The following is a 25473-nucleotide window of genomic DNA, read 5'->3' as shown; positions in this document are numbered from 1 at the left end:
AGCCAAGGCTCTCTGCAGCCATAGCAGGTGTTACTCACCTGCTCCCTGGAACCAGTATTTCAGTCCCGTCCTTGCTCAAGGGCTGGCCCTGTGCCACCGAGAGGCTCCAGCGGGACATGAAGTGCCCCACGTCACGGGGAGCAGGGACTCGTACCTGCCGGTGGTGGCTGCTGGATCTCACACCTCAGGGTGCAAACGGACCAGGATCCCTCCCTGCTGCCTCCTCCCAGCCTTCCTGCCATTCCCTACACAATTCCTTATGGTTTCCGGACGCTGGAGCAAAAGGTATCAGCTTGGCTCTATTTACGAGCTCAGCTCAGCAAATCCCGTCTTTCTAAACTTTTCCTTTCCCCTCTCAAGTTGCGCCTCCTCCTTTTTCATTACTTTTCTCTGCGAGGGCTGGGCTCTGGCTGGGACACATTGGCTCTTCCCGAGGCACAGACTGACTGCAATAATATTCCGTGTTTCGGCGTGTCCCTCTGGAATGCGGGGGCGGTGGGAGAGGTTTTCCTGCAGCCTCCTCCCATCAGCCAAGCATGTGGCTCCGTGGAGCTTGGTGGGCTCCTCAGGGGCTTTGGCAACTGTGTGGGGAGAATTGTCGGTGGGAAAGCCATGGGGAATTCTGTCTGTGCTGGAGCTGGTCAGTAATTTGGAATCTGTGCTCCAGAATAACCTGGTTAATGGACACAGTGGGGGCATGGAGGTACCTGCGTGTCAGCCCCGAGTTATTCCACCTTCACAAGCGTGCCCCTGCTCCCTCCTCAGCTCAGGTACGTGCTGTGGGTCCTGCTGCTCTCAACTCAGCCCCCAAACCAGCAAATAAATTGGCGTTGAAATCTGTGTCCCCCATTCTCTGTCCCTGCAGTGAGGGGAGGATAAATCCAGTGTCTGAAATGGAATTATCTCGCTGGGAGGGGGAAGTGGAAGGCAGCACATGACAGTGATGGTGAAAACATTTTAAAGTGGTCACGAGGTGCTGTGGGGCAAATGAGGGACATCCAGGTCCACACATGAAGTCTGTGACTTCCTCAAAGTCATCCTTGCGCATCCCTGCCGTGGAGCTGGCAGCTCTTGTGCCAAACCTCTGCTCCTGCACAGGGCTCCCAAGGGGAACAGAGCTTTCACAACTGCCCTGTCCTGTGTGGGTGGCTGGAAGTCCCCTTTGCTCTTGCCAGAGAGCTGGAGTTTGCCTTGACATCCTTCTAAAAGATGTCCTAAATGAGGTGGGAGACACTGTGTGTCCCCCACTTCCTTCCCAGGTGCCATCATCTTTTGTGAGGTGCCCCCAAAATGTTCAGGAGAGCCTGTGGCAGGAGAGATGTGGGGTCAGGGCAGGAGTAACTGTAAGGCCCCACAGAAAACAGGGAGGGAGGATGACTGACATCCCTCCTGGGTCTGGAATCGCTGGCCCCACAGCACCCAGTGGGTCCCAGGGGGGTACCTCACCTGGGCAGCCCCAAAGTGGGGAAATGGGATGTCTCTCATTTTGAAACCGCCTTCCTCTCCCCTGCCTGCTGCCTGCACTGTCCCCTTTGCCAATGCCTGGCAGGCGCCACTGGGTTTTGCAGAGTCATTGGACCCCGTGTTTAAAAGGAGAAGTGAGGGAGGGACATGTTGAAATCAGATTTTTGACTATTTGCCCATTTCCATCCGAGAGATAAGAGTGAGGCCAGGTTGCGGCTTCAGGATCAAGACAAGAGGTAGGAGATAAACTACTATTAATGCTGCTGGAGGGTTCTTTTCTAGCAGGTTTTCCCTTAAGGGGAAGATGATTCCCTATAACGAAGGTGATGATGCTAGTTCTTTGGGTATCTGCTTTCTCAGCAGCACCTGTAACCCCATTCACAAGTGAACTGGACTTTATTTGTATTTGGGACAGGTATAAAGGGTTTTCCTTTAGGATGACTTGTTTCTAAAAGGAATGTAAAGCTTCACTCCGTATTGTTGTATATACGTTGGTTATTTTGGGAGGCAGACTGACAGCATGGGAAGCAGAGGCTGTTTTGGGGAATGCCAACCCACACCCTTTGGAAAGTCCTGCCTTGGATGTCTGGGATGTTTTGCTAGTTGTCTGCCATTGTGGGGAATGGAGTTTATCAGGATTGTCTCTACTAACCAGAAATCTTTGCTCCTTCTGGAGCTGCTTTTAGGGCTTCTCTTATTGTTTTCTGGACAAGGAGTAATTCGAGGTGCAAATACTGGAGCTCAGTGATTTTTGTCACCAGTATTTTGTGGAACAGGTGGCTGCTGCTAAAACTCAGGGAGAAAAAGGATATTTGCTGCTTTTGAGACCTGACCACCAAACAGCTCTCCCATGGCACAAGCAGGGGCTCGAATCCATGTGATCCCTGCACAGAATCCTTCCCAAGGACTGTGCTGGCCTCTGATGGGAGCTGTGGGCTCCCACCCTGCTGTGCCTGAGCATTTCCAGTGGGCATTGCAAACCAGTGCAGTGGCCAGCTGGGGAACTGCTTCCACACTGCAGCTGAACTTTTGCTTTCTAAAGCCTGCCAACCCCAGCCCAGCCACCATCTCCTGGCTGGAGGGTCACTGCCTGATGTTTAGCAATGGTTATGACGGGATTTTATTTCTCCAGTGTTACAAGGAGGAAAGAAGTGGATTTGAGAGTTGACTAAACTCTTTCAGCTGTTCAATCTGTGCTGACTGAGGCAAGAGACATCCTGACTGCTGTTATTTTTTGTTGGCAAGGAGCAATGAAAGGTGTGAGCAGCTCAAGGGTGCTGAGTCCATGTCCTGCCTTTACCTCTGGGCTTGCTCTTTGCTGGGCCAGATTTTGCTTTTGCAATCAAAGCTAAAAGCAGAGATAACAGCAATGGTTTCTAAAGGCCATCGTGCACTTTTCCCTAGTTCCCACTAACAAGGGAGCACAGAGCTGATGTCCCAGATCAATAAACTGCATTTGTGTGTGTCACGGGACAGGAATCGGCTTCTCCAGCACATCCCCCTCCATCAGCGAGAGAGGAGATGCTTTTAAGGTATTTGCTCAAGGTGGGCCAATGCAAAAAGGCTGGATAAAGCCAAGGCTGAGCTGGCAGGGCTGGGTAAGCACCTCTGAGCATCTCTGACAGCAAAGGGAACGGGCATTCCCCAGCAGGTGTGGGGTGAGGACGTGGCTCCAGTGCCAAACTGGGGAGTGCACAAGAAGGAGTTCTGAAGCCCAGTTCTTTGGGGCACCCAATTCCTGGGGACAGTTACCAGAGCCCTTCTGACAGGGGAGAGAGCAGACGTGTAACAAGCAGCTTTTGTCAGACCTCAGGGGACAAGGCTGAAAAATCTCAAGAGTGCCTTTTGGCTTTTCTGTGTCTCACTGTATCTCTGGATTTTTATTCTGTAGATTATCTTGGCATCCCCCTTCTCCTGGAAATTCAGTGTTCTTATGCTCTGCAGCCCCTCCTGGCCCTAGTCCTGTGCTGTAGTCCTGTGCTGGCTGACCTGGATAAAGAAAATCTGCCTCCCACATCAACCCCCTGCCTCTGCTCTCAGCCCTTTTTCCATCTCCTGGTCCCACAACTTCAGGGAACAGCTTTTGCCATTATAACCTGCTCTTACAGGGTTCCAGGGCAAAGGGAGGCTGTGTCTCTCTTAAAGTAATTAAAACAGTGCAGACTGCCTCAGTGAAAGGACTGGATGAGTGCAAGGCTGGAAGGGACTGGCTGCCTGCCCTCATGCTCTCACAGGGATGCTGCTGCCAGCATCCTCCTGCAGCCCTGCTTGGAGCCAGCGTGCTGTGGGGCTCTGTGCTGATGGACTCTGACTCCTTCACTGGTATTAAGGAGACAAACTTTCCAGCACGGTTTCCATGGTCATGGTTTCCTGTTTGGATTCAGCACAAATCCCAGAGTGCCTGCACAGTACCACTGATCCCAGTGTGGAGCTGCTGCTGCCTGGGTTACGTCTGAAGCATCATTTTTATGGCTTTTGGACCATCCAGGGGCCAGAAAGGTGCAGAGAAGACAAAACCTCCCCTTGGGGAGTCACTGCCCCGCTGCACAGGGCCTGTGGCTCCTCAGCAGCCCCGGCAGTGACACTGAGCACGGGCTGATGTCCTTGTCCTCCCCCGGGATGTGGGTCTGGCTGCTGAGCAGCAAACGCTTGTGCAGCTCAACAGCTCCTCCAAAGCCCAGGCTGCTCTCAGCTGTGCCTGTAGACACTACAGACACCCAGGAGCAAACTGGCTCTTCCTCTGGCCACCTCCTTACGCCCAGCCAAGCCTTCCCCCACCCAGTTTGTTATCAGTGAGAGCATCCTGATAGGGATCTCCGCAGGGAGGTCTGTGACAAGCAACTGCCTGGCAAGTTGCAATCAGATAAAGTGTTCATAAGAATGAAAGCTGACAGTAAAGATCAAGTTTTCAACGTCATTTCTTCCTGCTGTTTTTTCTCAGTAACCAGCTCTTTCTGGACAGCCTGTTTGGAAGAAGGTCACAGGCCCATTCTCAGTGCTGTTCTAGGCTCTTTACTGCGTCTGTTCTCAGCCCAACCTTGTGCAACTCTCCTGGGTGTTGCAAGGATTTCTCATCCTGCAGTTTTTGCATGGGGTTTCAAATCCCCTCCATCCCCCAGGGCTGAAGACACCCCCTGCTTTCTGCAAGGTCCCTGCCTCTGCTCTCAAGGCATGATGGATCCCAAACACACATCAGAGCCCAGATCCTTGGTGTTGCCTCCACTAATCCTCTCCATCACCCCCATCCACGCCTGGACTTTGCCTTCCCAGGACTATTTCTCTCCACTTTCTCCCAATTCCTTGCTTGTAAGCGATAGCAGGGGCTGGATGTGACACCTTCCCTTTGCCCCCATCCCATGTGTGCCGTGCAGTCCCCATGGCCGGGGGGGTGCTGGGAAGCAGGGCCAGGGCGCCTGCGTATCCCCGGGGTGCTCTGCAAGGAGCCCCGAGCACGTTTCCGCTGCGCTAAAATGGCCACGCTCCGATAAGGGCTGTGGTTTCCTCCTCTGAGCAAGCCAGGCAGTGGGGGAGGCCGCAGTCTCAGGCAGAGCTGCAGCTCTGCCCCACACTCAGCCACCCCCGAGATGGATCCTGCTGGCCAGAGCCCCCCGGGGACCCTCCCCGGGGAGGAGAGCCCCGAGGTAGGTGGCCTGGAGCTCAGGGGCGCTGGGGAGAGGGTTTGAGGTGTGATGGCAGCAGGCAGGGTCAGGGTGCCCAGGGCACCCTGTGGGCAGCGCTGGGTGCTGAGGCTGTAAAAGGGGAATGAGAGAAAAGGCACTGAGGCCTGGGTGTGACCAAGAGATGGGGGTACCCTACCCGTGTACTCACCCCAGGGTGAGTATGGGGCCAGCTGCAGCTCTGTGTGGGGTCAGCCCCCACTGAGGGTCCCCTCTGAGCTCGGCTGTGGCCTCCCAGCACCTCACAGCCCCCCGGGGCTCTCTGCTGCTGCAGCTCCCCCAAAGCCCTGCTCTAGGCCATCCCAACCCCACCGACTTCCTCTGGGTCCCCGTGCCTGTCCCTGTGAGATGGGACCCACAGCTCTGCCCAGTGCTGCTGGGAGCACCAGGGCACAATGCCCCACGCTGGACTCCTGGGATGGTCTGTCGTGCTGGTGTCCCCCACTCAGGGACTTGTCCTTCCTCCCAGGCGCCCCTGCCCCTGCTGCCTCCCCCACTGCTGCAGCTGCTGGGGTGGCTGATGCTGGTGGCTGTATCCAGACCTGGATTTAAGCAACACTCCTGGATGTGAGCTGGGCTCTTGGCATGAGGATTAGCAGCAGTAAACACGTCCTGGTGGCTCAGCTTTAGCTTAACCAGTCCCGTGTGCACACGGGAGCAGATCCTGCAGCCACCGTGTCCGGGGCAGAATGGAACAGCAGGGAGCTGCCCCCAAAACCAGCAGGGATTCCTCTCCCTGCCCTCCTGTGCTACCCCATTGCTGGGCAAGGCACAGATGCTGGTGTGTTGCTGATAAATAACAGCAGCAGAGGAATAAATACCTTTTTCTGTCCCCTCTGCACTTGTGACCATGCAATGGAGCAGCACTAACAGTGGGGATGCTGACAGATTTGGGATGGGGACATGCCCCCCGTGCCTTGGCATAGGCAAGATAGTGCCAGCAGCAGCAGGAGGTGCACGGAACTTGGGCAGGGACAGGCTGGGACCCTCCTGAGTGCAACAGGTCCCCCTTTCACAGAGGACTACTGAGTCACCAGAGCCCCCAGCAGCCACCAGTGGGTACAAGAAGAGATGTGGAGGCAGGTGGGAGAAAAGCAGCTCAAGGGTTAAAGTCGCCGGGGCTGGAAGGGTTGAATTCAGTCCAGATGGCTGGGAGATTATGCCAGCCCTAGATTTGCCATAAGCAAATGTTAATGTTCAAGCTCAGGGTTGCTTTATTTTTTTTCTGTTAGGGGATCTTAAGGTCACTTTGGGACCTGGGCTAACCCAGAGGTAGGATTTGTCCATCCATCCATCCATCCATCCATCCATCCATCCATCCATCCATCCATCCCCACCAGCCCTGCATTAGCAGGTGTTGGGACCATGCCCTGAAAATGCTCCTCAGCCCAGAAAAGCCCAAACTCATTTTAAAAACTTCTATTACATTTTATGGTGTCACCCCCTTGTACCCCCAGAGGCTCCAGTGCCAGGACCAGTAACAGATGGCACTGGGACATGGGTCCCCTTCCTCTGGTGGTGTCATTGCTTAGATTTAATCCTTGTTTGGAAAGTCAGTGCTGTTGCTGGTCATCCTTCAAGTGGGGAATGAGCAGTGCACCCTTGCAGGCTGCAGAGATTTGTAGCAGTGCACCAAATCCTGACGGCTTTTGGCATCTCCTTGCCCAGCCTGGAGCTCCTCACAGTGCTCTGGCCCCCTGCCCTGTCCCTCAGCTGCTTTGCTCTCCAGCCTGGTGCTGCTGGAGTGAGTGGCTCTGGGGGCTGAGAGGTGGGTGGTTGGCTTTTAAAGCCTCCTGGGGGTCACCCCAAGCTGTTGTTGCCACCCTTGCAGCCCCCTCCTCAATTAATGGGGCTTGGGGGTAAAGCCCCCCATGATGCCCTGCTGGTGGGTGATGGAGGACATCGTCCCTCGGCCGTGGGGTGTCTGTGAGATGTCACAGCATCCTTTGGGACATCCCACCCTCGTGCTCTGGGGTGATGCCACCCCATCCTGGCTGCCCTGCCCCGTCCGGCCACGATTTCCTCCTCAAACCGTGCTCTTGATGGGAAACCTCTCTGCTTCTCTCCCCAGATGGATCTGTCCCACCGGTTCTCCAAGGAAGAGGTACGAGTGTGGCCCCACTGTGGTCTCCCTTGGTGGCACTGGAGGGGGTGGCAGTGCTGCAGGGGCTTGGGGACGTGGCTCAGCTCCTGGAGCTGCTCCCCAGGGACAGCCGGTGGCGGGCGGGCAGGGCTGGATGCAGGGGTTGGCAGGGCCTGGCATGGAGCTCGGGGAGCTGTGAGGAGGAAATCCTGCTGGTCCTGGGGGATGCATGGAGCACGTCCCTGCTGGCTGTCCCCACATGGGGTGTCAGCACTGTCCCCCCACAGCTGGCCCTGCTCTATGAGGAGGTTCTCTACACCATCCACCACCGCCTGGGCAAGCCCGAGCAGCAGCACGTCGGGGATTCCCAGGAGCTCTACTCCTACGTGCAGAAGGTGTGTCCCCTCCTGACAGGGTCCCCAAAACCTGTCCCCTGGCATGTCCATCCCCCCAGCTACAAGGGAGGGGTAGGGGTCTGTTATGCCCCAAGCTCGCTCAGTGAGTTTTTAAAGGAGCTTTGATTTACTCTGGTGGTTGACAGGAGACCACAAAATTCTCAGGAGGCTGAATAACAAACCTTTACTTGCAAACTTGAGAATATTAATGTCCGATAAGGCTGGGCTTTCCATGTGCCAGGGGCTTGGACTGGACCAGAGGCTCCAGGGGCCAGGATGTGGAAGTGCCCCATCCCACCTATGCAGAACTTGCTCCCACCACACACAGTTTCTCTCTGGCAGTTTGGAGCGTTCCTCTGGCCCCCTACAGGGTCACTCAGAGGGAGCTTTTAACAAGCACCACAAAAGATGCAGCAGCAGCATCCAGCTAGAGGGCTGGGAGCATCCTGTGGCTGGGAAATACAAGCCCCGGGGAGAAGTGTTTATCTTAGACTGGGGATGGTGGGAAGGCAGCTCTCCCTCAAGACCTTTCAGCTGGTCCCCAGCCTTCCTGCTGGACTCTGCCACTCTCCTCTCCCTGTGGGCTGCAGCAGATGGAAGCCCCTGGCTGCTCTCCAGCCCCTGTTAACAGGGCAGCATCCATCACCAGCCCCAATATCCACACAGGCTTTTGGCATGGACGCGGAGGAGCACAGTGTCATCATGCGGCAGGTCATGGAGCTGGAGGTACAGTGTCCCAATTATGCAGCTGGGGCGGTGTTGGGGGGCTGCAGTGCCTCTGAGCCCCTGTGGGTGGGATTTGGGGTGCCCTGGGATTGTCACTGCTTGGTGGGAGCTGATGGCAAGGTCCAGCTTCAGCCCCATTGTTCCTTGCAGGGTTGATCCTTCCTCACAGGGCCGGTGACCCCACACATTAATAACTGTTTTTTTTTCCTTTTTCCAGAGCCCCATTTACTGCCTGAAAGCCACTGTGAAGGAAGCCAAGGGAATTTTGGGTAAAGATGTCAGTGGTAAGTGGAGATAGGTGGGTGTCCCATGGGAGGAGGGGCAGCTGCAGCTCCCGAGTGGAATTCCCACACCTCCGCCCCGGCAGGGCTCAGTGACCCATACTGCCTGCTGGGCATCGAGGCCAGGAGCCAGGAGCCAGCCCACCCTGACCACAAGAAGAGGATGAAGGCTGTGGTTAAAGACCTCATCCCCGAAGACCAAATCCATCGCACTCAAGTCATAAACCAGACCCTCAGCCCAGTGTGGAACGAGACCTTCATCCTGTAATCCACCCCCACCCCTGGGCTCTGCTCTCTGGGGGGATGCAGGGCATGGCCGGGGCTCTTGGCTGTGGGTGGGGGTTCACCACTGGTGTGTTACTCGAGTAACAACATCCCCTGGTGCCTTGCAGGGAGTTTAAAGATGTGGAGACAGCCAGCTTCCACCTGGACATGTGGTGAGTGGCAGCATCCCAGCAACCCCAGGACCCTGCTCCCGGGGCTTCTGCCTCCTGGGATTCAATTCGCAACTTTTCCAAAGGCCCAGAAGCCAGCTGGGAGCCCCTTTCCCCATCACCTTCTGTGGAGCACTGACATGTCCTGTGCCGGCAGAGAAAGCCCAGGCTGGCTGTGCCCAGGCACGGCTGGCCTTGAGTCCTGGTTTAATTTATGGAGGGATAAATAAACCCTCCTAGATTTGGGCCGGGTTTGGGGGTGGCCTCAGTCCCGACACTTCCCTGCTCCTGTACTTTCCCTTCCCCACCGCCATTGCAACTCCCCGCTCTGTTTTCCCATCCCCTGGATTCATTTCCCCCTTTCCCCGCGGTGGGTTTCGCCTCTCGCCCTCGCAGGGACTCGGACGTGGTGGAGTCGATGCGGCACAAGCTGGGGGAGCTGACGGACCTCCACGGCCTCAAAAGGTTGGTGCTGCTGCGGCCCCAAGGCTGCTGAGGAAAGAGGAGGTGGAAAAAATGCTTTTTTTGCCTGCTGGATTTTAAAAATCGCCCTTGGACGCAGGGAGGAAGGGAGGGAGGGAGGGAGGTCTGTGTCACCCTTCTCCACCCCGAGCACGGCCGGGTCACAGCTGCAGGACACCCTGCCACCCCCTCCGTTGTTTGTGCCTTTCAGGATCTTTAAAGACGCTCGCAAAGACAAAGGGCAGGACGATTTCCTGGGGAACGTGGTCGTTCGCCTGAAGGTGAGCGCCGCGGTGCCTGCCCTCCTCCAAGGGACTTCCAAGGCTCCAGTTAAACCTCCCGGGATCCGGGCAGGATCCCAGCCCTGGGGCAGCACCCGGCACACCCAGGATCCCGTCTCAGGGCCACGAAGTGATGTCAGGTCCCTCACTGTGCCACAGTCATTCCAACGCACTCAGTCGCTGCACATCCTGTATTTTTAATCCAATGGAGAATCTTCCTGCCCCATGAACGCAGTGGGATGAAGATCCCCTGGTCTCTGAATGACATCCTTCTCCTGGGAAGGCTGCCCAGGGCTTCCCCGTTGTCCCTCTGTGCCTGCAGGACCTGCACTGCTGGAATGACCAGTGGTACCAGCTGGAGCCACGGACAGAGACGTATCCCGAGCGGGGACACTGTCACCTGCAGTTCCTACTGACTCACAAGAAGGTGGGATGGGATGTGGAAAAGGGGTCCTTTCCCTCTGCCTTGGCAGGGTGGGACAGCTGCCTGTCCCTTGGGGCTTGTCTGGGGGTCACAGGTGCCCGCCCCAGGGGCAGAGGTGCCAGCACCAGGGTCTGCAGGTGCTGGACCCTTCCCTGAGCTCTGTGCCAGCACCAGGACCCTGCTCCTGGTGCACCTGTAGCCCTTGGCTCTCCAGCCCCGCATTTTGGGTCCTGTGTCCCCACTGTGCAGTGTCCCTGTCTGTCCAGGCAGGTGATGGTTGTCTCTGCCTTGTCTCTTTCCAGAGAGCCACCACGAGCAGCCGGACACAGCCGAGCTACACCGTCCACCGCCACCTCCTGCAGCAGCTGGTGTCCCACGAGATCCTGCAGCACCAGGTAGCCCCGGTGCTGCTACCAGCCCCAGAAGCAGCCCTCCAGCAGCTGGGCTGGGGGAGGGCTTCCTGTGCAGCCCACACCCCAACACACTGTGTGATGGGAATGAGGGCCAGGATGATGCCTGGCATCCTTCCGGGGCTCCCTCTCCTGCAAATACACCCCCACCATGGTGCCTGTCCCCCTCCTCGCTCATCCTGTCTTGCTCCAGGACACATTCCCCCCCTTTCCCTCCTGGCAGGCTGGCAGCACCTCCTGGGATGGGGAGCTGAGCAGGCACGCCAGCACGGTGCTGTACCTGCACGCCACACAGAAGGACCTCTCTGACTTCCACCAGGACATGGCGTGAGTACCCCACACCCAGGGCACCCCAGTGCAGCACTTGGGGGCCTTCCTGGCACCCTCTGACCGCAGCTGCTCTGTCCCCTGAGCTCAGGTGTCGCCCCCCGGACACCTGGGTGCCGCCCCTGTGACTCTGGCTGTGACTGTGGCTGGCTCCTGGGTGCCCCCCAGGCCCCGGGGGCTCAGCCCAGCCTTCCCTCCTCCCCAGGCGGTGGCTGGCCTACAGCAAGCTCTACCAGAGCCTGGAGTTCAACAGCAGCTGCCTCCTCCACCAGATGACCAGCATCGAGTACCGGTGGGTGCAGGAGCGCCTGAGGCCGGAGCAGGTGAGGGGCTCCAGCACCGTGTGTGGGGCAGAGATCAGGGAAAGGCGCCCAGCCCTGAGCCTCTCCTCCGGGCTGTTTCACTCCCCGTGTTCCAGGAACAGCAGGAGATTGTGGGGTGCAGGGGTGCCAGGGTGTCTGGAGGGCATTTCACAGTGGTTTGTTCTCCCTCTCTCTGGAGAACCCCTTACCCTCTGCACTGACATCCCCCTCCCCCATCCCAGCCGGCAGGTCAATCACAACCCCCTGCAAAACTTAAATACGACCCAATTTCCGCTTCTCCCAGCCTGTTTTCCCAGAGCATCCCTGCACCCTGCTGAGACACTGAATTTTCCACGCATAGCAATGAGGCTTAAGCACAAAGCTCAGTTCAGTCCCTCCAGGGAGAAGCTACCAGAGACATCAGGGGTTTTTTCCCATCCCTGGAGCAGGCTGGAAAGGAATGGGAACACCAGCTCCCTCCTCTGTGGTGGTGTGGTCCTGCCAGCATCTGCCTGTCACTGAGGAGGACAGTGCATATTTCCTTTCTTCTCCCCAGAAAGCAGAGCTGGCCGAGTCCTTCCAGTCCCTGCTGACCTACGGGGTCTCCCTCATCCGTAGGTTCCGCATCATTTTCCCCCTCTCTGTCCCGAGGTCCACGGAGAGGCTCCAGTCCCTGCTGCGGTGAGTTGGTCACTGGTGCCAGCTGCATGTGGGGTCCTGTGGCTTGGCTGCTGTGATGGACGAGCAGGCTGTTTGGGCAGGGACTCTGAGGGGAGAGGTGTTTGTTTCTGATGGCAGGTGCTGGGTTTCACTCGAGGTCCTCACTTTGCAGGGTCCTTGTCCAGATGTGCAAAACGAAAGCTTTCCATGAGCTGTGCACACCCAGCCCTGACCTCCCCCAGATGGTCTCCACAGCTCTGAAGGTACTGGGGGTCTCACCCACCCCAGCCCCTTCAGGGTGGGACCCTGTGAGTTCCACCCCCTGCCCAATGCCCACGCCTCAGCAAATCCACATGGATCACCATGGCACGGGGAATAGCCACCCCTCTTCAACCTGGTAGCCCCAGCCCGTGGTTCCCATCACAGGTTCTCACCTCAGCCAGGGGACAGGGGGAGTGAAGGGGGTGACAGAGCTGGCTTTGCTCCTCCCGCTTCCCTGCCATCCCACCAGGATTCCTCTCTTGCAGTCAGGCACAACGGAGTGGTTTCACATGCAGAAGCAACACCTCAAGCCCATGGTGAAGGTCAGTTCCCATCTCTGTCCCTCCAACATGATAAAGTCACCTAAAAATGTCTGAGCATCCAAAACAAGCTCTTCTTTCCTTTGCAGAGCATAGAGGAGAATAGCAAAGCCTTGTCTAAGCTCCTCCTGGAGGTGATAGAAGATCTCAAGCAGTGCCAAAAGATCTGGAATAAATTGTTCAGCACGTAGGTTTCAGAGCTTGATCTCACCCCCATCCACCTTCCCTGGGATCAAGAGTGGCAGGGCTCTTGGGCTCCACAGGTGGGATCTTAGGTCCCATCTCTGCCCCGTAGAGCTGTGCTGTCCTCACCCAGGACATGGCCTAGCAGGCTTTGCTGGGCTGGAGTTGACAGGCTCCTGGCTCCACGTTTCTCTCTTGCAGAAACCTGAAGCTGAATATCTTCTCCATTGCCTACCTGGAGCTGGAGAGTCTGGTGAGCTCACCTGGGCTGCTCTGCCCTTGAGGGACTAAGGTCTAAAGCCAGGCTGAGGTTTTTTGGCCACCCTGCTTGTTACAAGCCTGGAAGGGGAGCAAGAGAAACTCCCCCTCTCTCCCTGCGTGCCCGCAGAGTGACTGTGGAGACTATTTGACCCAACAAATCTCCTGAAATGCCACCCAAAAGGAAGAGGAATTCCCTGAGCTGACCCTCACTCCAGAAGGAGCCTTCCTGGCCGGACCTCACAGTGTTCCCCCTGCCCTTGCTCCCATCCAGGTCGCGGAGCACGTCCAGGAGCAGCTGCACAAGGTTGACAGCAGCATGTCCAGACCCACGGCTGAGAGCCTCTTTGATCTCTACAGGAAACTGCAGGAGCTCTATCAGATGAAGGAGTCCCTCCCAAGCAGGTATCCAGCCCTGAGAGGAGAGATGCCAAAGGGGGGGATTGAGCAGTTAACTGAGAGGATCTCTGCATCCTTCCCGCTCACCTACATCACTAATTGCACACCAGGCAGAGCAGGCTGCTGGTGTCTGCTGTCAATGGGAGCATCACCAGGAGGTTTTGGGGCTCATCTCTGGGTGGGTTTGGTGTGAGGGCAGGAGGGGTGGCAGTCCTGTGCTGCTGCTGTGCGGTTGGAGAAGCTGGTGCCTTCATCCATAGGGATGGACCTCTGGCTCTGAGCAATTTCCACCAGTGGTTTGAGGAAGCGTTGCCCCTGTGGCTGCAGAAGGCCTACACCACCGCACTGGAGAGGGCTCAGAGAGCCATCCAGATGGACCAGGTAATGTGGGGAGGAGAAACCTCCCTCCTCCCTTTGGGGACACTCCAGCTGTCCTCCGTGCATTGCTGCTGTGCCTGGCTCACAGCACTGACACCACCACGTGGGTGCCTCTGGCAGTCCAGGAGCAGCCTGCTTCCTCTCCCAAACAAAGTATGTGGTCCCCTGGGCCAGTTGATCCCACCCACCCTGGCCCCACACAGTGTCCTTGTGTCCCTTCTCTTGCTTCTCGCTGACAGCCCATATGATCTGAGGACCCATATGATTTGGACCCTGCTGTGAGAATGCCCTTTGTCCAGCCTCTCTGAAGAGGGGAGGGAAGGCAGCCACGGGGCCCCAGGCTGCTCTTCAGTGGGGTCCAGCAACACTGCTTGGGTGTACGGAGGGAAGCAGGGAGCTCGTGCTACTCCATCCGTCCTCATCTCCTCCACTCTCCAAAGTGGTTGTGTGATGTCATTGGGATATAAGGAGCTGATGATGGGTCAGAGAACCCCAAAGTGAAGGAGCAGCTCTGCTGTCTGGGATAGCGTCTCTCTGTACAAGCTGTGTCTGCCTTGTCTGCCCCTCAGCTGAAGCCTTACGGGTATCACAAGCACAGCACATCCACTGTTGACCTGTCCACCTGCTACGCCCAGATCATGACAACCTGGAAGCAGCTCAACTGGCCAGACCCTGAGAAAGCCTTCATGATCATGGTCAATCTCCTGGAGGTTTGTACACCTGGCCACCAGCACCTGGAGTTTCCTCCTCCTTCTTTTGATGATGTGTCTCCATGAAGGAGCTGGTACCCCCCAGTGATGTGGGTCCCTGAGCCCACGGTGGTCCCCGTGTTGCCTGGTTCAGTCCTGTTGGTCTCCTGTCTGTCCTGCAGGACATGTGCAAGATCTCCCTGATGTACTGCAAGCTTATCAAGGAGAGGGCTGAGGCTCTGTCACTGAGCGAGCAGAACGAGGGCGAGGCGGCCAACAAGGTTGGTGTTGGAACCTGTCCTGGTTGCCTCAGCAAGGGCAGGATTTGGCCCTGGTTTATGGATGAAGAGGGAGCTGAGCTGCTGAGAACCCAGCTGACATCCCCAGTTTGGGTTCCACAGGGACCAGTTGGCCATCAAAAGCCATAATCCTGGAATATCAGGAGGGACATGATGTGAGCTGAGGGAGCAGGATGGGGACACAGGTGAAGCTGAAAATGAGAATGGCAATGGAGATGGGACTAGGGATGAGGATGGGTATGGAGAGGGGAATGGGAATAACGATGGAGATTGCACCGGGGAGGGGGATGTGGGGTGCTCCAGGGGGTGTGGACCCTGAAGCAGACGCACCTCCCCCAGCTCTGCATCGTGGTGAACAACATCGAGCAGCTCCGGCTGCTGATGCTGAAGCTGCCGTCGCAGCTGGACTGGGCCCAGCTGGAGCAGCGCATGAGGGGCATCATCGACCCTCAGCAGATCCAGAACGCTCTGCACAACCAACTCGACAGCACCGTGGCCTGCCTGGACCACGAGGTCCGGGATGTGGTGCAAGCCCTGGCTACCAAGGTGACCACTTGCCACTGACGCCCCTTGGCCCTCACCTGGCCCAGAGCAGCTTCACCCAAGGTGTCCTGAAGCCCATTATGCTCCTGGGATGGAGACAAGGTGGAGCTGGGCATGGGGAGGCTGGTGCAGGGGGCAAAGTCCAAGTCTCTTCCTGTGTTTCTCTCTGGTAGCTGGAAAAGGGCATTGCCAGACACATCCAGGAGCTCTCATCTTCCAGTGACACCCAGAAGCCTGAGGATGTAAGTATCTGGTCCAGCCCCTCCTGGATCTTCTTTTTTGGGCAGCCATGGACAGCCTTTGCTTGCTTGGTGGGTGCCTCTGTCACCCTCCACCACTGCTCCCTGCCCACACCTGGGGCACAGGACACATCAGTGATGGGGCCCAGACCTCCACAGGCTTCACTTGATGCCCGTGTCAGCAGCAGGACCACACCAGGCACAGCCTGCCCGTGTTCTGTGGGAAGGAGCCCCTCTGGGGTCCTCCCCGGCCTGCTGTGCCCTGCTGGATACACACCCCCCTGCCCTCCCACTGCCCCTCTCCTCTCCCTGCAGTCCATCATCCCACTCATGAAGTTCCTGGAGTCGGAGCTGCAGTACCTCAACGAGCATCTGGTCCAGGAGAACTTCAAAAGGTGACCAGGGCACTTGGGATGCACTGTGGCAGAGACCACCAGCATCACCATCCCTTGGGCAGGAGCATCCCCTCAGCTCCATGGGGCTTGGGGCCATCCCGTTCGGGGCTGGCAGGATGAGGCACTTCCTTCTGGGGCTTTGAAAAGCCCTTCAGCTGAAGACCATCCCCCAGCCCAGCCCCTGGATCGTGCTCACAGCCTTCCTCTCCCCTGCAGCCTCCTCACTCTCCTGTGGCACCACACCCTGTCCGTGCTCTCAGCAGCACAGGGGCCGCAGGTGCCCTCGGTCCAGCACTGCCAGAGGCTGTTCTGTGCCCTGAAGGTACCAAGGGGAAGCAGGGGGTCCCTGGCAAGGACCGGGGTTTGGTTGGTGGCTGACAGCATCCTTGTCCCCAGAGCCTGGAGCTGTGCTTCCATGCCGAGGGCTGCGGGCTGCCGCTGGAGACCCTCCACAGTGCAGCCTTCCAGGTATGGAGATGGGGAGTCCCCGTGGGTTCCTTTGGGAGGAAGGGATGCCAGGGAGGACATCCCCGGGCTGTGGATGTGTCCGTTTGCTTGACCATTGCCTCTCACCCTCCCCACAGACGCTGGAGACTCACCTGGCTCTCTGCTCCGCCAGCAGCCGCAAACTCATCCAGAAATACTTCAGCAACAGGATCCAGCAGCAGGTAGGAGTCCTGATGGTGCTCCCAGCCCCTTCCCACATCCCACCCTTGCTCACGGGCCCTGCCTGTGGAAACGAGGAATTTCCCCACCACCCTCCCAGTCCTGGGGCTGTTGGGGCAGATTTTGCCACAGCATTGAGCAGGAGGGGGCTCAATGCATCCCAGAGGATTCCAGCACACCCTGGTACCCCAAAATCCCTGCTGAGCCTCTGCCATACCCTGTGCATCCCCTCCATGATGAGAATGAAGGACAGCATCCTTATCCCTGTACCCCACTGCCCAGCTGGACACCAGCTCAGAGAAGTACGGGGCCGTGACCATCAAAGCCCTGTACCGGCCTTCGGAGCAGAAACTCCGTGTGGAAGTGCTCAACGCCACCAACCTCATCCCGCTGGACTCCAACGGTGGGTGTGGGTGTGCAGGGGAGCCACACTGCCCCAGGGTCCCCTGTCCTTGGTCCCCAGTATGCCCCAGTCAGGAGAGATGCTGGCAGTGCTTGGACTCTCTCTTGATTTGCTTTTTTATCCAAGGAGGTGGATCTGGGGAAAAAAGGGGGTTATTGCGCTGGTTCTGGGTGGTTCAATGGGACGTGGCAGGCAGGACCATGCAGGACACAGTGCCCACATCCGACTGTTTGTGGCACAAGCCAGCAGCCAGGGCAGGTGGCTTTTCTTCATCATGCAAAGCAGTCGCAGATAAAAAAATACGCCGGGCTGAGCAGCGACCTTCCCGCGGTCCGGCTGTCGTTCGGGGAGCTCTCCAGGAGAGGTCACTCCTCCTGCAGCCACCCCTGGCCGATCGCTGCGCGGGCAGGGTGTGGGATATTCCCGCACCCTCCAGGAGCCCGGGCTGGGCTGGGGGTTGTGCTGAGGCTGCCCTGACCCTCCCCTGCAGCCGCCCCAGTGTGTCCAAGCCCCCCCGGTTGGGTTCACTGCGGGGCAGAGGGGCCAGGGGAGGGGGCTGATGTCTGCACCCCACCAGGCTCCAGCGACCCCTTCGTGCAGCTCACCCTGGAGCCCCGGCACGAGTTTCCCGAGGTGGTGGCCCGGACCACCCAGTGCAAGAAGAACGAGCTGCACCCCCTCTTCGACGAAGCCTTCGACTTGTACGTAGGGGCTGACACCCACCGGGGCCCCCCAGTCCCCCCCTCGGGCTTCAACAGAGCCTCTGCCATGGGGCTGCTGCCCCAGGAACTGGCTGTGTCCAGGGATTTCACCCCCTGCACCCCAGTGGGGTCCCCCAAACACCTGGGAGGGTGCAGGGCTGTGTTGGGGCCCTGAGCTTTGAGGGGTTTGGGTCGCTGTGGGGCTGTGGCTCCCCATGGAGCAGGGAAGGCTGCGGGGTGAGGTGTGATGATCCCTTGCCTCCCGTGCCGCTGCAGCTTGATCCCCTCGGAGAAGTGCCGGCAGGAGGGGGCCTGTCTGCTGCTGACCGTGTTTGACTACGACGTGCTGGGGGCCAACGACTTGGAGGGCGAAGCCTTCTTCCCCCTGTGCCAGCTGCCCGGCCTCGACACCGAGGAGGACGAGGCCGACATGGGACGGGTGCCCCAGACCCGGCTCCCCCTCACCCACCCCAAGCCCAGGGGTACGTGGTGCCAGCTGAGTCCCTGCAGAGCGGGGAGGGGGCTGTGGGGAGCATCTCCCACCATCACTCCCCTCTCCTCTGGCAGATGAGATCCTGAAGCTGCTGGAGTCCAGGAAAAGGGACAAAGAAGCTCAGGCCTTCGTTAAGCTCCGCAAGCAACGAGCCAAGCAGTCCAAGGAGACGGAGTGAGGGAGGGGCAGGAAGATGGCCCTGAAAGGGGGAGTCTGGCCAGCAGGACCCCAGGACTTTCGTGGTGTTGGAGGCAGAACCGTCTGCAGGGAGTGTGGGGACAGAGGGGTCCCTGTGCCTGCCCCACCACAGCTCCCAGCACCCAACTGCAGCGCTCCCATGGGCCAGGGAGGGTGGGCAGGTGGATTCGAGGGGATTTCTTTGCCTGCCTGGACTAGTAACACTACACGAGGGATGTGAAAGTGTGGCTGTCCCTGTCCGTCCCTCTGGAGCTTGTCACTGCCAGTGCTGCGTCTCCTGGCCGTGTCCCCAGCCCTCCTGTCTGCAACGTGACTGATTCAGGCTGGGGACAGCCGTGGCCAAACCTGCTTTCATTTTATTTTTCTTTTAAGTTTTTAAAATTTCTTTTCCCCCTCATTTTCTTGTGTTAAGCCTCTTACTTTAAATGAAAAGCCACCAAGCTGATGCGTGGCCTGTGTGCTTTGGGGCAGTGGCCCTGTGCTGGGAGCAGCAGCACAGTGGGGTGGGACGAGGCATTTGAGGTCTGCTGGGAGCTGCTGAATTTCTCCTTTTTTAAAAATGTGCATAGCTCCTGTGTCTGTTCGATTTTTTTTTTTTTTTTTTTTTAATTTAACCACAAATTTTACCCATCTCCTGGAAGCCTGGGATCTTGCTGGAGCCTGGGCAGCAAACAAGAGCATCACAGCCCTGGCAGCCAAACCAGGAGGCATTTTGGACAGCTGACAGCCCCAGGCATGGGGTGCTGGTCTCTGGCATCATTCCCTGCCTGTGCCAGGGACCTGGGTCCCTCTGGAAGTGGTGGGAAGCTCTGCAGGGTGCATCCATACGGGGTAACCCAGAATGACAGCAAAAATGCCTGACACGGCAGGTGGTTGTAACAATTTGTTGGGGTTTTTTTGAGCTTGTTTTCGCTGCAATTAGTACTAATTATACACCTGGAGCTCCCTCTACCTCCACCTTGCACGGGGGTGGCCATGTTTGAGCTGCAGCAGGTCCCTGGGAGCTGCCAGGGTCCAGGGAATTAAAAGCATCCCCCTCCCGGGTGCCTGAGCACCAGCTGCTCCCTCGGTGGGCAGAGCAGCCGCTGGGTCAGCTCAGGTCAAATCCTGGATGCGGGGGTGGGAAAAGAAAAAAGCTCCTTTGGTGTCTGTGTGACAGAGCCCACAGCAGGAGGGATTAAGGCGCTGCTGGGCTCTCAAGGAAGCCATTTGCTGGCTTAGGTTTCAGTGCAGAGAAATAATATTCCAGAGCTGGGTCTGGGATTGTGGGGATGCTGTCCTGGGGTGTCATTTCAGCCGGTCCAGCACCCTGTGCCTGCACCCTGCAGCTCATCTGGAGCTGGCACCTGCTGGCAGCCACCTCATGCTTCATTATGAGGTTTACTACACGAGGCTGGAGCTTCGAATATTGTCTCAGCTCATTTCTAGCTGGTTTTAAAATCATTGTGTCCCACCTTGCCCTGGGCTGCCACCAGCCAGGTGTGTCCCAGGGAGCAGGTGGCACGGGCTGACCTCTCTTTTGAGGTTGTTTGCACTCTATTATTCAAGGTGTTCAAGCTTAATTTTTTTGCTCAGCACCAGGCAGTTGTGTGGGTCTTCTCCCACCCTAAAAGAAATCCCCACCTTTTACAGAGAAAGCCTGATAAACCTCAATCGGTCAGAGCACAGCTAACCCCATGGAGCAAATGAAACCCCAAGGAACACAGAACAGCACAAGCATTAAAAAATAAGGCTTGAAACACACAAAACCAGCTCCTAGCAAATGCAAGAATGATGAGGAAGAAGAAATCTCCATCATCACCCTCCTAATCCTGGTGAGAAACCCGACACTTAGATCTCCCGATTTTATTGTGTCACCAATAATCTGCAATACAAATGGGCCCATTCAGATTATTGTTGTGATTGGACTAATGTGAAGTGGTTGATGGATCTTTGAAGCATTAATTAGACCAAAAGTAACACTAGTTCTTGGATCCACAGGCCAGGTGTGTTCGTTTGGGTGCCAACACACAAAACACTGTTTGTATGCACTGTGAGCACAGCTCACCTCTGCCCAGCCTGGCTCTTCCAGGACATGAATCCATGTCCAGACCAAGAATTTGGGTGAGAAATTTTTGGATTTGCCACTTCCGAAGGGGTCTCTGCCCCACCAAAACCACATTGCATTGATGTTCCCCCTCTTTCACCACACCTCCGCCAGGAAAGTGAATTGCGACACCCCGAAAAGGGAGGGGAGCTCAGAGAGAAATTATTCTTGGTTCTGTGAAAATTGGCCACAGATCTGTTGTTTTGAGGGCTCCAAAGCCCAAATTTCTCCACCTTCCCAAGGCCCAGAGCAGAGCCTGGGGCTGCACATCCACCCGGGCACGCACGCGCACACACACACGCACACACCGCTTCAGTTTGTATTTTTTTTTCTTAGCAAAAAAATAAAAATTTATTGTCCTCTAAAAAAAAAAAAAAATTCCATCCTGCCCTTGGAAACTGTGACACAGATTGAGTTCTTTCCAGCCCCACATGCAAATTCACTCTGCCAAGAAAAGAGTCTAAACCAGGTTTCCGACAGCCAAAACACATATTTACAGAGTACGAGAGAACGACAGCTGAAATCACAGTTCTATACATGGAATCAACAACACGTTTTACACCACTGATCACCATTCTGCCAACTTCTACACGGACTAGGGGCGCCTCTGCCCAGTGCCCTTCCTCCTGGGGAAAGCAGGGAAGGGACTGGGCAAGAATTGCCACCAGAAATACTGCAGTGTGTATTATTATTATTTTTTTTAAAACGTATACTGTATTTATTTTGTTTTAACATTGGAAGCTACGGAGTGGGGAAGCCCCAGAAATCTCTCCAATGCAGTCACTACTTTGCAGGAATACTTCACCTTTAAAATACTAGGTTTTACATCAGTAACATCTATTTTGCTGTTGGCCATCACTCCAAGGATTATAGTAACTCTGGAGGAAAACACTGGTAATATTCTTCCTTCTCAGATAGGGGAAAAGGAGGAAGAGAGGAGGTTCGGAGGCTGGTGGAACAGCAAGGGATGACCGAGTCCATTCAGTGTTACGGGCTCCCTCCCAGGGTAAGGAGTTCTCTTCATTGTCAGCTGCACAAGCCTTGCCAGTGGCTCAGGTTCAGCTTCAGAGATGTACAAAAGTGTAAAACCCTTCAGCAGGGGATCAGCTGCAGGGACCCTCCAGGGGTGGGAGCTGCTTTAAGAAATGTGCTCCAGCTCTGAGACCTTTCCTGGGTCCCTCCCAGGCCACAGCAGGCACATGGCTACGGCACCTAAGGCCAGAGAGGAGCTCAAAGTGGTCCTGTAGCCCAAAATGCTAAAATCCTTCAGCTCCTGGCTCTCACCTAGAGCTCCGACCCTGCTTGTTGCTCTGGCTCTACCCAGGCTAGTGTTGTCCCAAGCCACCTGCTTCTAGGTCGGTTTTCCGTAATAATGTAAAAGTTTACTGAGCTTCGGGATGCTGTGGTTTCACAACACAACCACAGCTCCCTTCCCCCAGCTCTCAACACAGAAGTGTCTGACCTGCCCCATCCGTCAGCACGGTCAGCTCTTCTGAAGCTCCCAAAAATCTGGGGAGGAAAATGTCATTATCCACTAAGGAGTCTGTGTGAGGAGGCAGGACCCAGACGTGGTCGGGGCTGTTCAGCTGGGCTGCTCCCCAGGGAACCCTGTGGACCCCACTTTTGGTTTGATGCCCCCTCAGCTCTGCTGTGTTACTGTGTGTCCTGTAAAGGGAGTTCCTGCTTCAGAAAGGAAGCCTGACAGTACGTGACAGGGGCTGCACTTATTAGCACCAGGTTTATTTCAGCTCTTTTTACACCATACAAAAGCTGATCACAGACTCTTAAGCCTCAACTGCAGCGCTGTGATTATGGTTTGTCCTTCCTGCACGGAGCAGGCAGCAACAACTGCTGGAGTGGGTCAGGAATGCTGCTCCTTCCCCCTGCTCCCACCTCATTTGGTTCAGAAATTGTCTTTAAATGGCCCACCAGAACATTCACAAAATACTCAAAGATGAAGATCTCTTTTCCATCTGATGCTTAAGAAGATAAATTCACATTTCAATATTCCTCTCTTTTTTTTAAAGCAGCAAACAAATTGATAGAAACCTAAATTTAGGAAGTGTTTCTTCAAGAACCAGAGGAAAGTGAGAAAGTCTATGTGCTTGTGCAAAGAGAGTGCTGAGAGAGGTTGGGGTGGGGGCAAGGGAAGGGTCTAGTGCTAATTCCTTCAGGCTGCTCTGCCATGAGTGCAGTGTGGCAATGGAAAGTTAAAATTTAAGGGCCACAAACAGGTGAAATTCTGAATTCTTTGGTCCTTCAGTATAAGTTTTAAAACAGAGAAACTGTTTTACTCAAAAGGGAAAAACACGTTTTCTCTGGCCTGGAATTTTTCCTTGTACCCCAGGGAAACTGGGGGCAAACAGCTCTTTCTCCTTAACCCCCCCAAGTCCTGCACCACCCCGTGACTGGAAGTCCTGTGGAGACAGCCCAGGCTGCCCTCAGGGGACAAGTTCCATGTGGAGGGATTCCCTGCTGGAATCACGGAGCTGGTGCTGGACAGATCTGGAAAAAGAGGGTTGGCAAAAGGCAGCATCACCCCTGAGCAGCCCCCCGGGGAGGCAGAGGAGCAGAGAAACCCCCACGCTCATAAAAAGTGTTACAAACCATAGCCAAAAAACGGGCTGATCAGCTCTGCTGCTTATAAATATTAAAGACCTGATTCAAGAGTTTATTTCCTATGATTTAAGTTAGTTACAAAAAAACTTTTTAGTAAATTTTTTGTCTTAATTGGGCTTTTTCCTCCTCCTCCACCCCCACTTTTAATTTTTTTTAAATTTTTTTATTTTTCCTAAAAAAAAAAAAAGAGAAATGTTCACGTATTTTAACAAAAGGTCTTTCCTTAAGATCAGACCAAGGCAGATGTGCTGCCCCATGGCACAGACATTCAAAGGCTATAACCAAACAACATAGCCACAATAGTCACTCAACAGTGTCTCTCCATTAAAAAAATTAAAAAACCTGATGCTAGTTACAATAAAATACACATGGAAAAAAAAGCATTTTTACCAAAAAACCCAAAAACAAGTTAATGGGAAAACATAAAAAAGAACTACACAGAGCTGCACTTAAGAGATCATCTGGGAATGCATATTAACCCCTTCCATGGAGAGGAAAGGTGGAATTATGGAAGCAAACCTAATTACGTGTTTGTATTAAATATGAAGCTTTCTGAGAGGCTCTGGTAAAAATTCAGTTTTCCTACAATAGTGGGCAGCTGGAGGTTCCAGTGCTTTTCCAGGTCATGGAGGGGCAGCACAGGAGCGTCCCTGTGCAAAATAAAAATGTTTAGTCAACTGAGCGGCCTTTTGGTTGAGATCCCAGCAGGTTACTGCAATCCACCTGATGTAAAAATCCAATGGACACGCTGGTAAGGAAAGTCACAGGAAAGCTCAGCTGCTGGGCAGGTCTGAGCTGGTGGCATTTCTCTGTCCTGCTGGACAATTTTTGTCATCACACGTCTCCAGCACAAGGGTTTCTGGAGCCAGCAATCCACAAACCGCCCTTGAGCTGCTGACACAGGCAACAAAAATGTCCTCAGCCTACCTGGAATTGGTTCACGCACTTCAGCAGTGACTACGAATCAGGTCCCTGTGGCAAAAACAAAACTCATCTGGTCTGAAACAGTAAAAAGTCTCTAGACAGCTACCAGACAAAGGGGTGCCTGGAGAGAACTAACCTCTGCATCCAAATTTCCTTCATAAAGGGCTCTGGCTCTCCCAAGGGCAATACTTCTAAGGCTGTTCAGACCTGGAACATGTTGGCTGCATCAGCAGTGAACATCGGTCACTGAATTTTGGGGCTTGGCTTGCTCTAGGTCCAATATAAAGTTTGTTTTTTTTTTTTCCCCCTCTTTTCTTCTTTTCATACAAATATACAAAGAGTGTAAAAAAATTTAAAAAGTGAACTTTGCTGATTAAATGACAGACAAAGCTCCTGCACATTCAGAGATGGGCAGTGTGAGGCCCTCCAGGCAGGAGCCTGGCAGAGCTCCCATCAGGGAGGACGGCTTTAACCAAGCTGGGTCAGTGAAAGAGCAGGGGGACCGAAGGCATGAGCAAGTCATTTCAATCCACCTCGATCCTCCCCATGATCTCAACTCTTCCTCTGGAAAGCACGTGGAAGCCCCTCTTGCCCACTCTAAGTCCTTCTGGAAATAGTCAAAAATTTGTTATCACCTAAATAGAAAAGAGGAGAAACACAGACTCTTTGCAAATGGCCCTTTGATCTGTATTAAAAACAGCTCTCAAAGTTCATCAAGAGTTAGAATTAGTGGGGCACGGGTGAGGGGCAGTTTAGATACGGGATGTAAAATATTAAAAAGTGCTCTGCAACTAATTTTCTGTTTTCATGTGTGCATGTGCGTGTGTGTGCACGTCCCTACACGTGCACAGCCACGCCCATCCACACACATATATACATATATATATATACACATACATATATATGTACGTATGTATAAAGTTAAAAAGTTCTATAGGATATGATCAGCACGAGTGTCCTCGCAAGGTCACGACTGCAGAGAGTGGGGCCTGTTGGGGTGGCAGATGGGGCACTCGCCCTCCTCAGCGCACGTCTCGCACAGCACCGCGTGTTGGCACGGTAACACCACCCGGTTCTCCTTCTGACACTTAAGGCATTTCACTGACTGCATCTGAAATACCGCCTGCAAGAGAGGGGGACAGGGCACAGTGTCAGTGTCACACACAAGGCAGAGTGGTTGGGGAAGGGCAGGGAGGACATGAGGCTGTCTACCCTGTTCATCTCCTGAAGCAAAAGCAAAGCAGCACAGTGTGATGACTTTCAGGATCTTTAGGATCAACAGAGCAGCTTTGATTGATTTAAACTCTGTGCTCTAGGCACAAAGAAGATGGAGTTATCTTCCTGTGAGCCAGCTAGAGCTCACTTTGATTAAATCTACCTGGAAATGCTCTGACAGGCTTCTGATTCCTGGGTCTATTAAAGAAAAGGGGAAAAGCTGTGACCTGTAGGAGCAGAGAGTGCAGAGCCCTGCCCTGCCAGCCCCTGGCACTCAC

At 55.2% G+C, this 25473-nt stretch overlaps 2 protein-coding genes across 8 annotated transcripts in view; one reads left to right on the top strand and one right to left on the bottom strand.

The window, feature by feature from the left end:
- Positions 1–163: 163 nt before the first annotated feature.
- UNC13D (unc-13 homolog D) lies at positions 164–18926 on the top strand. Of its 4 annotated transcripts, none has more exons than XM_066200855.1 (32): positions 164–285; positions 7213–7245; positions 7512–7619; positions 8286–8345; positions 8563–8629; positions 8713–8890; positions 9019–9063; positions 9457–9525; positions 9734–9803; positions 10126–10230; positions 10530–10622; positions 10861–10964; positions 11170–11287; positions 11823–11947; positions 12099–12189; positions 12454–12510; positions 12597–12694; positions 12892–12943; positions 13223–13353; positions 13608–13728; positions 14295–14435; positions 14597–14695; positions 15053–15259; positions 15430–15498; positions 15811–15890; positions 16107–16212; positions 16287–16358; positions 16475–16558; positions 16839–16959; positions 17537–17660; positions 17937–18142; positions 18228–18926. In XM_066200855.1, the coding sequence occupies exons 2-32, from the start codon at positions 7213–7215 to the stop codon at positions 18329–18331; spliced, it is 3138 nt and encodes a 1045-aa protein (XP_066056952.1). In that variant the 5' UTR covers positions 164–285; the 3' UTR covers positions 18332–18926. The 4 variants fall into 4 exon arrangements, with proteins under 4 accessions (XP_066056952.1, XP_066056953.1, XP_066056951.1 ...); XM_066200856.1 differs by lacking the exon at positions 164–285 and adding an exon at positions 1645–1700; XM_066200854.1 differs by lacking the exon at positions 164–285 and adding an exon at positions 4959–5105.
- A 1827-nt stretch (positions 18927–20753) lies between these two features.
- UNK (unk zinc finger) overlaps positions 20754–25473 on the bottom strand; it is a 44907-nt gene continuing 40187 nt past the window's right edge. For all 4 annotated transcript variants that reach the window (XM_066200859.1, XM_066200861.1, XM_066200860.1 and 1 more), the window contains one exon: positions 20754–25103. In XM_066200859.1, the coding sequence (XP_066056956.1) occupies positions 24948–25103 (156 nt within the window). In that variant the 3' untranslated portion in view covers positions 20754–24947. The remainder of the gene's footprint in view (positions 25104–25473) is intronic.

The sequence above is a fragment of the Chamaea fasciata genome, unplaced genomic scaffold (assembly GCF_029207755.1).
Source record: "Chamaea fasciata isolate MVZ Bird 193981 ecotype frontalis unplaced genomic scaffold, bChaFas1.0.hap1 SCAF_19, whole genome shotgun sequence".
Lineage (NCBI taxonomy): Eukaryota > Metazoa > Chordata > Aves > Passeriformes > Sylviidae > Chamaea > Chamaea fasciata.
Note: the sequence above shows the minus strand (reverse complement) of the source record. Positions and strands in the feature narration are given on the sequence as shown.

What these genes read in the sequence shown, in the direction of transcription:
- UNC13D (XM_066200854.1), top strand. Translation starts at nt 5,049, where the DNA reads ATGGATCCTGCTGGCCAGAGCCCCCCGGGGACCCTCCCCGGGGAGGAG. An exon ending in TGGTCTCCACAGCTCTGAAG is followed by an intron (nt 12,190 to 12,453) that starts GTACTGGGGGTC and finishes CCTCTCTTGCAG; the next exon opens with TCAGGCACAACGGAGTGGTT. An exon ending in TGCAAGCCCTGGCTACCAAG is followed by an intron (nt 15,260 to 15,429) that starts GTGACCACTTGC and finishes TCTCTCTGGTAG; the next exon opens with CTGGAAAAGGGCATTGCCAG.